The 15807-nt window shown below is 41.2% G+C and overlaps 1 protein-coding gene across 4 annotated transcripts in view; it reads right to left on the reverse strand.

Annotated features, from left to right (window-relative positions):
• The window catches only part of zfr2 (zinc finger RNA binding protein 2), a 20445-nt gene extending 4825 nt beyond the window's left edge, over positions 1–15620 (reverse strand). Inside the window, exons 1-15 of one of the 4 annotated variants that reach the window (XM_023400043.2) lie at positions 15499–15620; positions 12651–12891; positions 12175–12289; positions 10821–11048; positions 10099–10433; positions 9319–9507; positions 8823–9063; positions 8317–8501; positions 7870–7989; positions 7011–7156; positions 6215–6341; positions 5924–6129; positions 5360–5528; positions 3888–4062; positions 74–162 (exon numbers count right to left, since the gene is read on the reverse strand). In XM_023400043.2, the coding sequence (XP_023255811.1) occupies positions 74–162; positions 3888–4062; positions 5360–5528; positions 5924–6129; positions 6215–6341; positions 7011–7156; positions 7870–7989; positions 8317–8501; positions 8823–9063; positions 9319–9507; positions 10099–10433; positions 10821–11048; positions 12175–12289; positions 12651–12891; positions 15499–15551 (2619 nt within the window). In that variant the 5' untranslated portion in view covers positions 15552–15620. Of the gene's footprint in view, positions 1–73; positions 163–3887; positions 4063–5359; positions 5529–5923; positions 6130–6214; positions 6342–7010; positions 7157–7869; positions 7990–8316; positions 8502–8822; positions 9064–9318; positions 9508–10098; positions 10434–10820; positions 11049–12174; positions 12293–12635; positions 12892–15498 lie in introns of all 4 variants that reach the window. The other 3 variants (XM_023400042.2, XM_023400041.2, XM_023400040.2) reach the window with 3 other exon arrangements.
• Positions 15621–15807: the final 187 nt, after the last annotated feature.

A 15807-nucleotide genomic window follows, 5' to 3' on the forward strand; every position in this document is an offset into this window, starting at 1 on the left:
AAAAGCATAATAGGTCCCCTTTAAAACCTTTTACGGTCACACACAAAGACAGGACACTTCAGGATGCATTTACCTGAAACCACTTGGCGTGACGGAGAGCAGCCAGGTATTCCAGACATTTCCTCTTATTCAGAAGATCGGTAGGGTCCTTCTCAGCCACACCTGGTGGAGATAACATGTTCTGGCTCATGACTTACAGTCAAACTAAAGCAAAACCCAAGTGATGACTGCAATTCATAGTAAGTGTTGTTACTGTTGATGTACAGTAGGGATGTCACGAGAACCAACACTGTGGTACCAAGATGATGCCAAAATTCTGTGATGGCACTTATTTTTTTTTACAGTACCGTGGGTACTGGAGATGGGATTCTTTTGGGACTGACGAGCCAGTATAATGACACTACTACTAGCTTCCTAGTCTGACAAGAAACTAGAAGAGAAGAAGAAGACTGGCAGACTGACTGTATGGAGGCGTGTGCGTGCATGTGAATGCACGAATGTGAGTGCAGCAGTCTCTGTTGTTTTCAGTTTTTTGCTCTGCTATCGAATTTGGTATTAAGAATGGTGGAATTTCATTGGTATCGGTACTGACTTCCAAATTCCTGGTATCACGACATCCCTAATGTACAGTCGCTGATCAGGGATGAGATTAAAAAGGCCCCTGGATGCTCATGTTTATCTGATGTGACCAGACATCTCCTGGAATCCTTGAAAACTCTCTGATTTGTTTCAGTTTGTTTGGTGAGAAAAATAACAAGGGGAAGATATGAAAGAAAAGGCAAGTATTTGACCATCAAATAAAGGAAGACTAGAGTCTATAAGTTTTACAGATATAGTCTGAGTGGAAAAAAATAGCAAAAAAATAAAAATAGCACAAATGTGTTTTTTTTTAAGTGGAAGGTCATGGGTACATGCAAACATGAAGGAAATCCAAGGCATTCAGAGAAATGAGTGGTGGAGTTTTTGTTTTGTTTCATCTTTAGTTTAAGGTAACTAATCCACATGTAATATTTTTGCAGATTTGGTGTACACCATACAGATTTTAAATGACTTCAAATGAGAACATCTTTCTCCAGAAAGACATTTTGACTTGTCAAACAAAGGTGTAACTAATAACTTCACTAATGTCCACTTTCCATCTGTGTTTTAACGCCACAGCTGTGGTACCACATTTGCTCACTGTCACAGCTGAATGAGGCAGTTCAAATGGAACGAAGCCATTGTTAATGTTATTATTTACACCTTTGTTTTTTCTGCTGTTGCAAGTCAACATTTCTTTTGTGAGAAAGGTCCATCAAATATATCTATTTTATGTCATTAAGCTAATTGTACTAATTGTAGCCTTTACTTCCTTTTTACTACACATATTTCCTCATTCATTATAATAACATTTCATGACTAATTTGTATGTAAGACCACATGTCCAAATTCAGCTTCTTTCACACCACCATGTGAAATATTTAGTTATTGTCAGCAGTTTTCCCATGAAGCCCTTTACTAAACTCCCACACTATGTGTTTTGGATTTCCTCTATTTTGCATTTGATCCTCTACTTTGAACGAGGGACTTTGACAGACATGTTACAGTAGATCCAAAGTATCTCATCTGCCACTTTAACAACTGAAACATGGACTTCATCTCTCCGAAGAACGGTCATCAAATTTGAGTTTTGGAAATAAGACCAGTTGTTGCATTCTCATTCTATACCAAATGTTTTTCATCGGCATTTATGTTAAAAGTAAAACTTCTCAAGCAGTTAAAGGCAACAAGAGCAAGGATATCATTCTCCCTTCATGCTTCCATAATTTAAAGGATAGGTTCACAATTTTTCAAATTTGTCTTCAAACAATACTGGATATTAAAAGATCCCTTCTTCATGTGCTTTCAATGGAAGTGATGGGGGACAAAATCCACAGCCCTTGTTCTGCGCAAATATGTAAATATGCATCCAAAAGTTCATCTTAACTTAATACGAGGCAGTCTAAGTTGGACAAATCAAGTGGATATCTTTCAAAGTTACAGTCTTTTTAGCATAAAATTCCCTCCTCGTGTGTGTGCCTGTCCATTCCCCGGGGAAGAATAGTAACATAAAGAGGAAATTCTGCACAATAATATTGCAACTTTGGAAGATACCCTCCTCATTTGACTAATCTAGACCGCTGAAGCCTCATTTTAGCTTCAGATAAACTTTTGAAAGTATTTTTGTACAGAATGAGGACTGTGGATTTTGTCAATTACACTGAAATCACATCAGGAAAAGATCTCTTAATGACCAGTAGGAACAGGAGGAATAATTACAGGAAGAAAAACCTACTGAAGCTGACTACTGTTTTAAGACAGATGTTCTAACCTATCCTTTAAAGTAACATTAACTTAAAAAAGCAAACCTATTACTGTGAAGTCAAATCAATTCAACACAATGTGACAAAGCCAAGGTTAACTGAGTGGTACTATAAATGTAGAATTCAAAGTTACGCTTGTGTCCGTGCTGGATTTCGACGTTCTTGAATGAATAAAAAGCTTTTGCAAAGATTTAGGACAATTACAGGACCAGTCACCTAAAATGACAAATGACAGCTTTGTCCAAAACATTCAATTTGGTTACTGGTGACTACGATGAGGTAATATTTCACAATGCCAGCATTGGGGCTTTCCACACTTCCATGTTTACTAGAACTGTAGAAACAAAAAAAGACTTTTTTACAGGGGAAATGCATAACAAAAACAAAGCCACTTGTTTGAAGTCTACACTACCATACCACTTAGAATCAAAGACCCATATTTATCACGCCTCTTAGAGCTGGGATGTTTAATTTTGCAGCAGCTGAGCCCCTCTTATGGTAGTGAACAAGAGGGTTTTCCTACTCTGGAAAGCTTAATAAACATGGGCAACCTGGTTGCTTTAACTTTTCTATTCTTAGTGGTATGTGTACAAGTGTGGTCTTCAGATTAGCCTTTGGCTTGCCTAGGTCTGCTGATACAGAATTACGGGCACTGATCAACAAACCCAAACAAAATTTAAAAATGTAAAAGACAACGGCCACAGAAAACATTTCTACCATGTTTTCCAAATGGGAAAAACACATTAAAAATGCTGACAGTTGTTGGAGCAGGCAGAGGAGTGTTTGCAACACAATGATCTTGAAAATTACCTGCACTGTTGAATGGGGGGGAAATAAGGACAGTGGATTCACTATAGTCATTTTATTATTATTTCAGTACTGATCATTGTGAGGCGATAAAATGACACTCCAACACCTTATCACTGATAATGCCACACTATGATGCAGGGATGGTGGACAAGGGAATGGGAAGTCGCTGGACCTCAAAATCCCCTCATTATCATTGCCAAAATGCAACAAGGATCAAAACTTTTCTCAAGCCTAAAAATATTTATTTTATTTGTAAAATAGTTAATCAGTAGAAGTATTTCCATCCCTGGGCATTATCTGAACACTGACCATCACTTCAGTCGACTATCATAGTTTTCCAAAGGTGTTATCTGAGCATGTGTTCATAAAATAAACACACACCCGAGTGGCACAGAAAGGTCGGAGAGCCCGGCTTTTGATTCCCATGTTGTGGAAAAGAAAGAAATTGGCAACTAGTGTAACCGCAAAAAATGGGGAAAATGAAAAGAGTGGGACAAATGAATATGTGAGTTCATTCTTATTTTAGGGGATAAAGGAAAAAAAAAAAAATCTTAAAAATTTTAAATGTGGTCTTAGTTAAAGTCCCACCTCTCATTCTGTGTAATTTAAGTTGTTCAGCCTAAAATTTAGGCTTCTAATGGGTGAAAAGGTGGAGCAAGGGTTACATATATGTAGTGTATTACACACATCGCTAACATTTGGTTGTCTGGTACTGAAAGCTTTGGCTTCTCTAACCTTTCTCAGCCGCTTTTCCTCCTGCCTGCTTGTCCTTCTCAGCAGCAGGGTCCTCCCTCATCAGCGGCGAGGTGAGAGAAATGGTCACCTGCATTTTGGGCTCCTTGCTTGAAAATATCACGATGTTCGCCTCCTCGGGGTGAGCCTGCACCTCATACTGATCTTCAGAAAATGTCTGCCGGTTAAAAGGACACTTGGGATTACTCACTACAGAGGAGGAGGGGTGTGGGGGCAAATAATGGCCTTGTTTGGCAAGGATACAGGGCAATACTGTTATGTTTTTAACCCTGGGTTTTTACTCTTGAGGCTATTGGGATTATAGTTCCCTTAGTCAAACGGGGTTAGAGACGAGAACAAAAGCATTTCTCAACAATAGTTAGGTTCAAGAGAGAAAATGGGGCAGTAAAGAAAAAATAGCCCCATCTCACTCTGTAGGATTCAGGTGTCATAACCAGGCAGTAAATCTAAAGATCAGTGAAAAGCACCTTCAGTGACGTTACAGCTAAAGCAGGAGGGAGGAAGAGTGAGGAATTAAAACATCACAACCTTGTATTTGGTACCAAACCTCTGTTTTGTGGGCCTTAAATGGAGGTTCACATGGGTTTTTCTCTTCAGCCAAGGGGCAGTTTAGTCATTTGTGAACATGGAAAAAACCTCCCAAACCTAGAATCCACACAGTTCGCCTAAGACATAATGTCCTTGGGATGAAGCCTAGAAATCTTCTAACAACAATAAATGGAAAACAGACTGAATAGGGTTTAAAAACTAGTTTTACTCAGTCATGGGAATGTCCGTACCAGAAAACACATGGATCATTTATCCACAGAGAACTGAAATACCAAGAGTCAAGTCTAGATATTTCATTCTCGAAAGGAAGACGTTCATAATTGTAATTATTAATGCATTTGTGGAGGAGAAGCTTTTATTTCTGGCGGTGGGGGACAGTTGTACATGTTCACGAATGGCAAATGAACTGCTATAGCATAAGAGATAAACCCAACTAGCATGAAGTGAGTCTTTTTTCTGGTTTTGTCCAGTATGCTGCAATTACTACATCACAGCGTTCAGTTAATATATTTTAGTTGCTCTCCTCTATAACAAAAGCGTTAAGAGTAAAAACTTCTGTTTCCCATTCTATTTGTTATGCAACTTTAAAACCCATTTCAGACCCTTGGCATCTTGCTCTTATGACACAAGTCATAAGGCAGTGGATGACAAACAATGTGTTCCTCTTTTTTTACTGCACCTGACAAGATGATATTTTTGATTTCAGTTCTTCTATATGATCCCACAGACGGTAAACGTAAAAAAATATTACAATTTAAGATGAAACTTAAAATGTAAAAATGTTAGAGTTGTGAATTCCCAAGTAACCATAATCCCTCCCTCCCTCAACCTCACACACAACATGGGAAGAACAAAACATTTCCTAAATAAAACGGTCTTTTAGTTTACATGTGAGGTTTTCTTACCGCCAATTCCTTGGGCAGCTGCTTGGCGATGTTCTTCAGTAAAGAGATGGTGGGTTTCTTAGCAGTCAGCAGGATGAGCTCCACATTTCTGTCCCCACGAAGCAGCAGGCCTTTGGCCAAGATGCCCACCCTCATTACACCTTTCAGCAGCCGGGCTGAGTTCTCAGTACTGTCAGTAATATAAAAAAAGAGTTCAAGATAAAGACTCGCTGGGCTGGTTGTGCAGACATTTTTAATTCAATATTATCTTGAGGTGAAACTTCAGCAGATGCTCCGTGGATCCCTTTTCTGTTGCTGAAACTGATCTGTACTCAACTTACTCAGCCAGCTAAAGCAGCTGCATTTGGAGCAACTTGATGGATCTTAAACAAAGACAGAGTCATAATGAATATTTCATTTATGCATGGCTTCCACTTTCCACCTACTTGATACTCATGCATCTCTGCGTAGCTCTTTGTTTAAGTCACAACAATAAAAGTACCTTTAGGCTTCAACTTGCTTGATCCTTGTTTTCACCAAAATGCCCCCAAAAAAATGTGAATTATCTGCCAAAAGTCACTTTACCCTTTCTCCTCTTCTCCTTCAGTAACATCAGTGGTAACAGCTGGTGTCTCCTTCTCCAACAGGGAGTCAGACACCAGTTTCAGAGCTCTCTCAGAGTGGGAGACGATCCTCTGAACAGCCTGCAGCTCCTCTTCCACTGGGTAAATGGTGGAGTGCTTGGCCATGATGTGACGGTCATCAGGAGAGTCAGGCCGGCGCACACACGTCTTAAGGGAGACGAGAGAATCACTTAGCACTGACAAGTCTGTGAGTTTACACAACAAACAAAAGATGTGAAGTTGTGACGCTCACCAGTAATGGGGGCACTGGCATACCGGGGCGGCTCATTAGAGGTGGAGGAGCCATCCTGCGTCTCTGCTCCCCCCAGTACATCTGCTCCTCCTCCATCCTCCTCCAGTACATGTCCTCCTCATATCGCCTGCAGGAGAGGGAGATGTTTTTCACATCATTCATTATAATTTGTTTATTCCCATAGGACAATGTTATGGTCACCATTAAAATTACTCAGTTCTCCATAAAAACGCACTTTACCAAAACAATTACTCTGATCTACCACTGATCATATAAAATAAATATTGTACTGAGGTCTTTTCTCAAAAGCATTGCGTTAGCTGAAGAGGTCTAAAGTTAGAAAATTTACATTCCCTCCTGTAACAGAAGAATTAATAGACCTGGTACGACAAAAACGCCATTATACATAATGGAAACTGATTGGAGTGATTACCACTAATCTGGCGATGAAGTATTCATGGTAAAATCTCCACATGTAATTCATTTAATGACTTTCCTCTGATGGTTGAAAGACTGAATTTTACTGTACAATCAAGAAAGACTGTGTGACTAACCAAAGTCAGAGATTGAAGAAAATGGGAGAAGAGGCATGAAATTCCCTTTTTTCCAAGTGTACATGCGTCAGTCTAACAGTCAGCTGATGTACTTTAGGACTTCCCCTTTACTAATATTACCTGTGTGAGTGCATCTTTTCCTTATTAGTCTATTCTGTGCCGACCAAGGAAACTTGCAAACTTAATGTCAGAATGGGAACGAGTTTGGGTTTCTGACTAAGATGTTTGGCCACAAGTCTGACCTCATCTCCATGTGCCAACGCTGCTCGTCATCTCGCTGTCTCTTCAGCACCGCCTTCTGCTTCTGCTTCTTCAGCTTGCTCTCCTGCAGCTTCCTGGCGCGGTTACTGGGCTTGATCTCCACAGGAAGCTCTGGGTTCACTTTTTTCTACAGAAACACAGAGGACAGAACAAACCTAAGGCCAACGTGACGCGAATGTAATGTGTCAGTGGATATGAAATCCTGCATTTGTCATGCCATTCCCACACTACTACAGATACAATGAAGAATAGTCTTTTTCTCTCGATTCTGAGCTTTTATTTGCTGTTTAAAGTTGAGCTGTTTTAAGCAATCGGCAGAATGACAACCTTTTAAGGACAAGGTCAAGTACTTCCACACAGCAGCTATGTGAAGAAGAAAACTTTTTGAAGCTTCCAATTCTCTCTGAGACTGCTCATATTGGGCATCAATATCAATGTCAATCTAAAGACTTACTTGTCTTGACAATGTCAAGGAATTACTTTAAAAGATAGCATTTAAGACCTGCTATCGAATCGTCATTTAATGGACACGACGTCTTCTTACAGCAGATACAGAACCAAATGTAACTGAAGAAATTTGCATTATGTATTTGTCCATAGTAAAGCTACAGTGAAGTGATCACAGAAAGAGTTTGAGGGGGATAAAAAGCTGCCAACCAAATTATCCAGACATTGCTGTCAAACCAGTCTATCGAAGGAAGAGCAAGAGATCAGACTGAGTGTGGGCTTGAACGTATGTATCTCAACCTTGCTCATAGCTGTATGACATAACTCATTCTCTTCTTCATCTCTTCCTTGGGCAACCAACCACACAGGGAATGAACTCAGTGATGTTTTAACCTTGTATTGCAGTCTGTGCCTTCTTCCCTTCAGGTGCATGTCTTTAGCATTGGGGTCATTGAAGCTGCACTCACACAGTTTACAGTGAAATCGAATCACTTTGCCGTCTTCGTTACGGACCTGAGAAAGACAGGGCAGAATTCACACCCATGCAGGACAATGATAATCTTATACAGTGACACTGAAGATTTCATGCATAATTCAATTACAGAGTTACAGGAATAATCATTACTACTTCCAACATATTTGCAAGTGAAACGTGACCAAAACTGGATATGTGGGAATACTTAACAGATTAATACAAAGTACCAATTTTGAGATCCAAAGTATTATTTTAAGACCCAGGACCAGCGTCTGTTCAGCTGTGATACACTACTTTGTTACTTTGAGACTGATATAAACAGGTTTATATTGAAAACCATGATAATTTTATTCTAATCTGCCTACCTCCTCTACATAGTCGTGTCCCACTGGCTGGATGTCTCCCTGGCCTCCTGCTCTATCACCGTCCTCATCCTCACTCTGAGGCTCCGCCTTCTGAATCGACTGCAGCATGGGCCCCTCCACCTTGGCAGCCACCACCACCGCTGCCGCTGCTGCTGTCACTGTTGAAGTGCTGGCAGGCTTATTAGCTGTGAGGCAGGCAAGACATTACAGTTACGCTTTATGCCCATTTGATTGAAAAAAAAAAAAAAAATCATCTATTCTAGTCTATTGCAAAGGCTGATGAATAAATTTCAGATTTCAGATTTACTATTTAAGATCTTACAATTCTTACAATTAAAGGAAGCATTTTGTCAGTATCTATGGTCAACCAACAATGTAAGGCTAAGGATTACAGAAGTACACATTAACGTGTAAAAGTATTTGTAGTGAAGCTGTAGGTATTCAGAATTAAATGGATCGGGGGGGGGGAAGTCCTAATTATCTACATAACAAATCAACAAACTTACAAATGACAGTTATTTTAGAAGGAGCTGGTTTCTTGACTGGAGGTGCAGTTTTAGCCGTGGCGTTTACAGCCACCTGTTTGGGTGTTGCAGTAGAAGTTGTAGTGGTTGAGACTGAGGCAGGAGCAGAGGTGGAGACCGGAGGTTTCCCAGCTGTTGAGGTTGTTACAACTGGAGCAGAATTCACCAACACTGGCTCAGTGGAAGGTATGGGTTTGCCCAGCTTGGTATGAAGTTTCACCACCTTTCCAAGGTTCACAAAGAGAGACAGAGGGAGATACAACCATTTAAGGCTGCCGATACTTAATCCCATCCCAAATCCCTCAGGGAGGTTTTGTTCCAAGACTTGGCAGCTCAGATGGAACATCACATGAGTACACCACAGCAATGTCCAGTAACAAAAACACATCAGTTTCTTCTACAGCTGCCTACATTTCCATCAATAACAACAAACATTGAGAAACTAAAACTAAGACAAAAACATCGGAGCTGTGCTAACCTTCTGGTGTTTGGCCCCACGGATATGGGCGGCGTAGGCATCCACTCCAGTGCAGGAGACGTCGCATAACTCACAGCGTAGCTGAGTCTGGACCCCTCTGGGCCCGTTGCTGGTCCCTGTCTGTCCCCCAGACTTCAGGGCTGCCTCTTTTTTCTTATGCTTCTGGCCCTCGAGGTGCTCCCGGTATGTCTGGTGCAGTAAATCAAACCAGTTAGCAAGATACGGTATCCAAACAGTGCAACAGTAGAAATAGTCATATTGTTATTAAGTGTTATTTTTCATTTGATTTGTATTTTGTTGATAAAATAAATCATATCAGATGACTGATGATAACAGTTATTTCATGTGGCCACTCAAACATGTACTCTGATCTCAAATGTTTGCATGGCACAATGACTCTGGTATGTTAAAAGAAATGGAATATTATATTCATAATTATGTTTTAATTAGTGTATAATCACATGAAGCTAAGAATCATTATGTTTTTGTTAACTTAAAATGAGCCCCTCATATCTACATAGGGAGTGGGTCATCGTTCACAGAGCCTGCCATGTTGCACTATCATGTTTCTACAGTAGCCCAGAACTAACGAACCAACCACTGGCTCTAGACAGGACGTTTTTATGTTACCGGACGGCCACTGTAGCTTCTCCTACATGCTTGGAAAGGGAGGGGTGAGGGGTATTCAGTTGGTTGCAATCTGAAACCTTACCACTAGATGGCGCTAAATTCTACACATTGGTCCTTTAATTCAACCTCTTATCATTTTTATTCTCCTACCTGAGGGCCTGCACAGCTGATCTTACAAATGTCACAGTAGTGGAGCTGCGGCTGCTTTGGAGGCCCTTTGGGCTTCTGCAGCTTGTTCTGGTGAAACGTTGGCTTTTTGTAGGTGTTTCCAGCCGGAGCTGTCACCATGTTGCTCCCTGAGTTGCTCCAGGATGAGCTTGTCAGTTGCTTGGGTGGCGGCTGGATGGGGGGCTGGGTCTGTTGGGGCTGCTGTGGCTGCTGAGGTGGAGGCTGTGGCTGGGCGAGAGTCTGCTGGGCCGGCTGGTAATAGGAGGGGGTGGATGTGGAGGTGTAGCCAGTTGAATCATAACTGGAGTAGCTAATGCCTGAGGGTGAGAGAGCAGAGGATGAGAGTGAGGATGGAGAGTTATTAGAGATAAGCAGGCAAGATCTGGGTCTAATATAAAAATCTGAGTCATGCAAACAAGAAGCTGCATTTTAATTTCACCAGGGGCAGCAGCCAGGTCAAATAAAGACAGAGGACGACAAAAACAATCCCAAAATTGATCCAACAATCCAACTAAAATTCTGTGACATGAGATTAAATCTTAATAATTTCAAATATCAACTGTAATTTATTATTCAAACCCAACATTGCAGATAAGCAGCCCAGTGTCCAGAGCCAGTAAACAGTTACTCCAACACGGTTGTCTATCTATTGGCCCAGCAAGCATGCTGGATCTTATCCTATGTTACATCTTATTTAATCTTACCTGAGTAGGAGGTGGCTGCAACGGTGGAGCTGAAGGAGGAGCCGAGGGTGTAGGATGAAATAGGCGTTGGGGGCTGTTGGACACTGGTGGACACTGGGTAGATGTTGTAGCTGGTGGACACGGAGCTGGAGGGGGCCAGAGGTTTCAGGGCTGTTACTTGCCTCTGAGGAGGAGGAGGCTGGCTGTACACAGTGGAGGGCGCTGGACTGTAAGCACTCTTCACTCCCACTGATAGAGAGAGAGAGATGGGGGGGTAAAAGAGGAGAGAGCAGGGTAGAGGTGGAGAGGAAGGGTATCAGAGCGTGGACAGAGCGAAAGAGATCTGAACCATGGGACTGCCTGTCAAAGTTTTTGGCAGGGCAAGCCGGATCCTCATTTCACTAGCAAATGAGCAGCTGACACATTTCACATATGTCATATTACTCTTCACAAGTGCAAAGTAAATAATACCAAGACTGATGACCGACAAATCCCCCAGCAAGACTAAGGTTTGTGTGTCGTGTTCTACAGTTAATTAGACCTGACACCCTAGTTATATAATAGTCAACATTCATTTTTAGGAAATTGATATAAAGCCTAAGTCTATAAAGACTTTGCAACTCACTCTTTTCTGTAGCTTGTTATAGTTGACTAGAAGAGAGCGGAGAGAGAGTTTTAGATACTTAGATACTAGTTTTAGAAACTCTCTCTCCGCTCTCTTCTAGTCAACTATAACAACCTAAAGAAAAGAGTGAGATGCAAAGTCTGTTTTAATGTCTCCTCAGTTTTCTTCTCCGTGTTCTTACAAACCTGGCTGGGGTATTTTGCATCATTTCATTGTTGTATGTTTTACAACCATGGAGGAAATAAATTCCTGAAATAGAGTTGAAGAGGAGCTCAAAAAGACTAAGTCTGAAAAATGCTAACGGTCACAGGAAAGACAGGTGCCTCAGCTCACTGTATCTTAGACTCACAGATCACAGTAAATAGTATGGGTTGTGTTTGAATTAATTAGAAACAAATTATGTGTTCGTTAGAATTAGTTCAAACCTGACTTTTTAAAGAAGTGACATCCCGAGAGTGTGAGGACTTTAAAGAACTGTGACGAAGATATTTTCTGAGCAGGACATTTTACAGATGAGAAATAAACTTTTCAGTGCTATCTAGTGGACAAACTATGTAATGGTGACACAACGAATAATTGGCTTTTCTGTACTTGTTGCTCTCAGGCATATAAATCCCAATAATAGGCTAAAATCCAGCCATAGTATTTGCCATGTTGATATAATATTGTTTGGGCTCTAAACAATAATACTGAATTATCACTCAGCTGCAGCACTGACTGACACATAATAATAAATATAAACTGACTCACCAGTCTGGTAGTAATTCTCTGTGGGTGTCCTCTGAGCTGGAGCTATACTCGTCTGGTAGTACTGTTTATTGTCATAGGTAGTCACAGCCGCAGGGCGTCCGTAGCTGTAGTTGTCCTGCTGGTGTTTATAAAAGAACATTCAATCCAATGGGAAAGCAGCATATTAAAGTAGATAACTGCAGCAAAATTCTATTTACACCAAGCACAGATATCTGAACACGACATTATCAAATACTGGCATAAGTTTATCGTTTGTGAAAAATTAGATAATGGTGATGAAAGTCAATGCAGAAACTGCATGCATTGTTGTCTATCCTGGTGTCTTGGCAGCTTTAAATAATACCGTAAAAAGTCACGTTATATGACTTAAAACACAAGCTGTTATAGAACATCAATAACACCACATCATGCAATTTAATAGTGAACAGCAGAAATCATAAAGGAAGCAGAAATAGACTGACCGTGTCTGGGTATACCTGGTACGTCTGTGGGGTGGTGGTGGGCTGTGGTGGGGCCGGTGGGTCTGGTTGCCTGTAGGCATAGTCTGGAGGGGCCTGGTGGCTCTGATAAGTAGGGTAAGGAGCAGTGACCACAGGTCGCGCTGCCTGGACTGGAGCCGGAGAGTAGGATGCAGTCACTGCATGAGCCACAGCTGGAGCTTGCTGGACGCTGTAACTGGCTGTGGAGGGATGGGAGTAGGCTGGGGGTGGCTGGGCACTGACGGGGGGGAGAGGGAGGGAAATTAGGTGATGCAAGAAAAACATTCACTTTATTACAATCTTTATCCAAAGGGAAAACCCTGAACTTGTACAAGAAGAAAAAAAAATTCTGTTGGAACATTCAAACTAAATTAAGGCTTTTTAAAAACCTTTTTCAGTGTCTAACTGCTGTGTTGAGCTTTTATCGTGACAGTTTGAAAATCAAAGACAGCCTTCACAGCATCATCCATCTATGCCTGTGCAACACGTGTTCTGCTCAAAATATTTTTGCTTGCTTGTATAATGAGCACAGAAAAGGCAATCTGTGATCAAGTTACGTACATTAATACCAAGTGCTAAAACAAACTGCTAGATGATAGCTCAGTTATTTAAACCACAACCAACGCTGATGCCAAATTCCACAGTATACCCTGCATGGAAAGTGGCGTGGTAATCTGGATAATTTTACAGTTTCTTCTGATCATTCACTTTTTGCAGCTAACTAGTTTCACTGCACTTGAACATTTAAAAAAAAAATCACAGTCATTTCAGAGTAAAGCTGCAACTAACGATTATCTTCATTACTGATTAATCTGCCAATTATTACCATAACTATGCGTTTTGTGAAATTGTCAAATGTCTCAATTTGTCGTACCAACTGCAAATCATCACAGTTGAGAAGCTGGGATGAGGTAACACTTTGAAATTACTCAAAATAGTATCTTAATCGTTGTCAATAAATAAATAACCTACTAATGAATTGCTTCAGAGTAAACAAAACTGGCTTCAAATGTACATTAAGACACTAAACACAACATGTCAACATCAGACAAAGAAAGAAAAAACTGAGATTACATTTATTAATATAATGCAACTGACTGAGCAGCCCTGCACTGACCTCTCTCTAATCCCTTATGTCAGTCAGAAAACACAGAAATATGAAAACGCCACAGCAGTCTTGTCATTAGCATGTTTTGAGATGCAGGCAGCAGTTACTGGCAGCAACATCAGTGAGTGATGCTGTCAGCATTTTTCTTTATTAAGCTTTCTGTGTCAGGATGGACAAGAACAAGAGAGGGCTAAAATTAAACGATACCCTCAGGTCATAAAAGAGCGCACATGCTCTAAGAGTGATGACTGGTTTATCGTATAAAAATATACCAAATGCAAGCAAATACAGAACAGTAGAACAATAAAACATATAAAGGAAACAGATAAATACACACAAACAAAGACAACTGAGAAGAGACTGAAAAAAAACAATTTTTCCTATGTTGACTTGTCTGCATACTGTCAATTTAGCCTGATTTACTAAATTTCCAAGCTCTAACAATTAGATAGTAACATTAGAGTCTGACGCCATCCCAGATATGTCACCAGTAAAAATAAACAGGCAAATCAATAAGTTTAGTCAGACACCGTGCTGTTGACCTACTTGTCCGCTGTGGCCCGCCCCCACTACCAAAACTGCAACCAGAAAGCCTCTGTGTTACATGTTTTAAGTTCTGGACAAGCAATGCTTGCGCTTTTACTCATTGCTTATTAAATAGCTCAGAGTTAGGAACAACACAGAGGCCTGGGCAATATAAAAATATATACTGAGAGACAATATAGATTACTTATTTTTACTACTTACTATTGTTTATACCATTGAAGCTATCCCTGTAATACCTGTGGGTGTGCCAGGTTACCAAGGGAAGATTTGCAATTTATGAGTAGACCTGCTTTATGGCAGTAATGTATTTTTGGGGATTTCTAGTACATTCATTTCTCAGAAATGTAATTTGCTGAAATAGTCATTCCTGTCAATTACATATACAGTGATGTAATGTGAATTTTATCCACATTTCCCGCATGTAATATACTGTAACCCTGCAAAGACTGGTCCAAACCAGGGGACTTCGGTGAATAAATTAATAAACAGGATCCGTGGAGAGAAATGCATATAAATGATATAAGGCTGTGGTGCAGAGAAGTCAATCCTCTCCTACCAAAGACCTAATAGGAAACCTTCACATTTCACTGAGTGATAATTACATGACTTGCTATTTATTTATACCTGTCAAACTCACAGGTTGTCACACAAACTTGCCAAGCACCAACCCATGCTGCTTGTTTATCTTGTGACCAGTGCTTATCTTCGTTTACCTAGTTTTTCCTTTGCAGCAGCGCGTCGTTATTAAACATGCAACTACAACAAATACTCTGTTTGTGAGACACAGGACCGTCAGTGCTGCCGAACCAGGGTTAGCCCTTTTAATCCTAAACGCCGGCCAAAACCTCACCCGTCACAACTGCAGCCAGCTCCCCCGACTTAACCAGCATCATGACACTTGCTGTAACTGGCCTTTTGTTAAAGTACACGAAGTGGTAAACAGTTGAACCAGCAGTAACAGCTTTCCGAGCGAAGACGACCGCACCGGGTTTCACCTAATGTCAGGCAGCATGTCGTGAAGCGCCGGCCTGCGGACTCAGCTCAGCGAGCTAACGTGGAGCTAACAAAGCTAGCTACGTCTCTCCACGCACTCAAGTCCCACTGACGACCCTGCCTCCGCCGAAACACACCCGCGACTGACGACTGAGGCTCCGCAGACATGCTGACACCAGCCTGCTTCGCTTGAATTACCTGTACTGCGGACCGGCACCATGTGTGAAGCCGAAATAATTGCTTGCAGCCATCTTGGCATCTCCAGTACAGTAGAGTAAGAGAGGCAGGCAGCAGTGAGGCTGAGACTGACTGTCAAGATAGTTCACCCCCCAGTCACCCCACCAACACTGCTCTGATACACCGGAACTGCGTAACACAAGACTTAGATCTCTCTCTCTCTCTCTCTCTCTCTCTCTCTCTCTCTCTCTCTCTCTCTCTCTCTCTCTCTCTCTCTCTTTTTAGCCAACCCTTCAACCCAGAACATAAGATTGGATCCCTCTTTCAGAA

The sequence above is a fragment of the Seriola lalandi genome, unplaced genomic scaffold, assembly GCF_002814215.2.
Source record: "Seriola lalandi dorsalis isolate HSWRI2012SDOR001 ecotype SW California unplaced genomic scaffold, Sedor1 jcf7180002052130, whole genome shotgun sequence".
Lineage (NCBI taxonomy): Eukaryota > Metazoa > Chordata > Actinopteri > Carangiformes > Carangidae > Seriola > Seriola lalandi.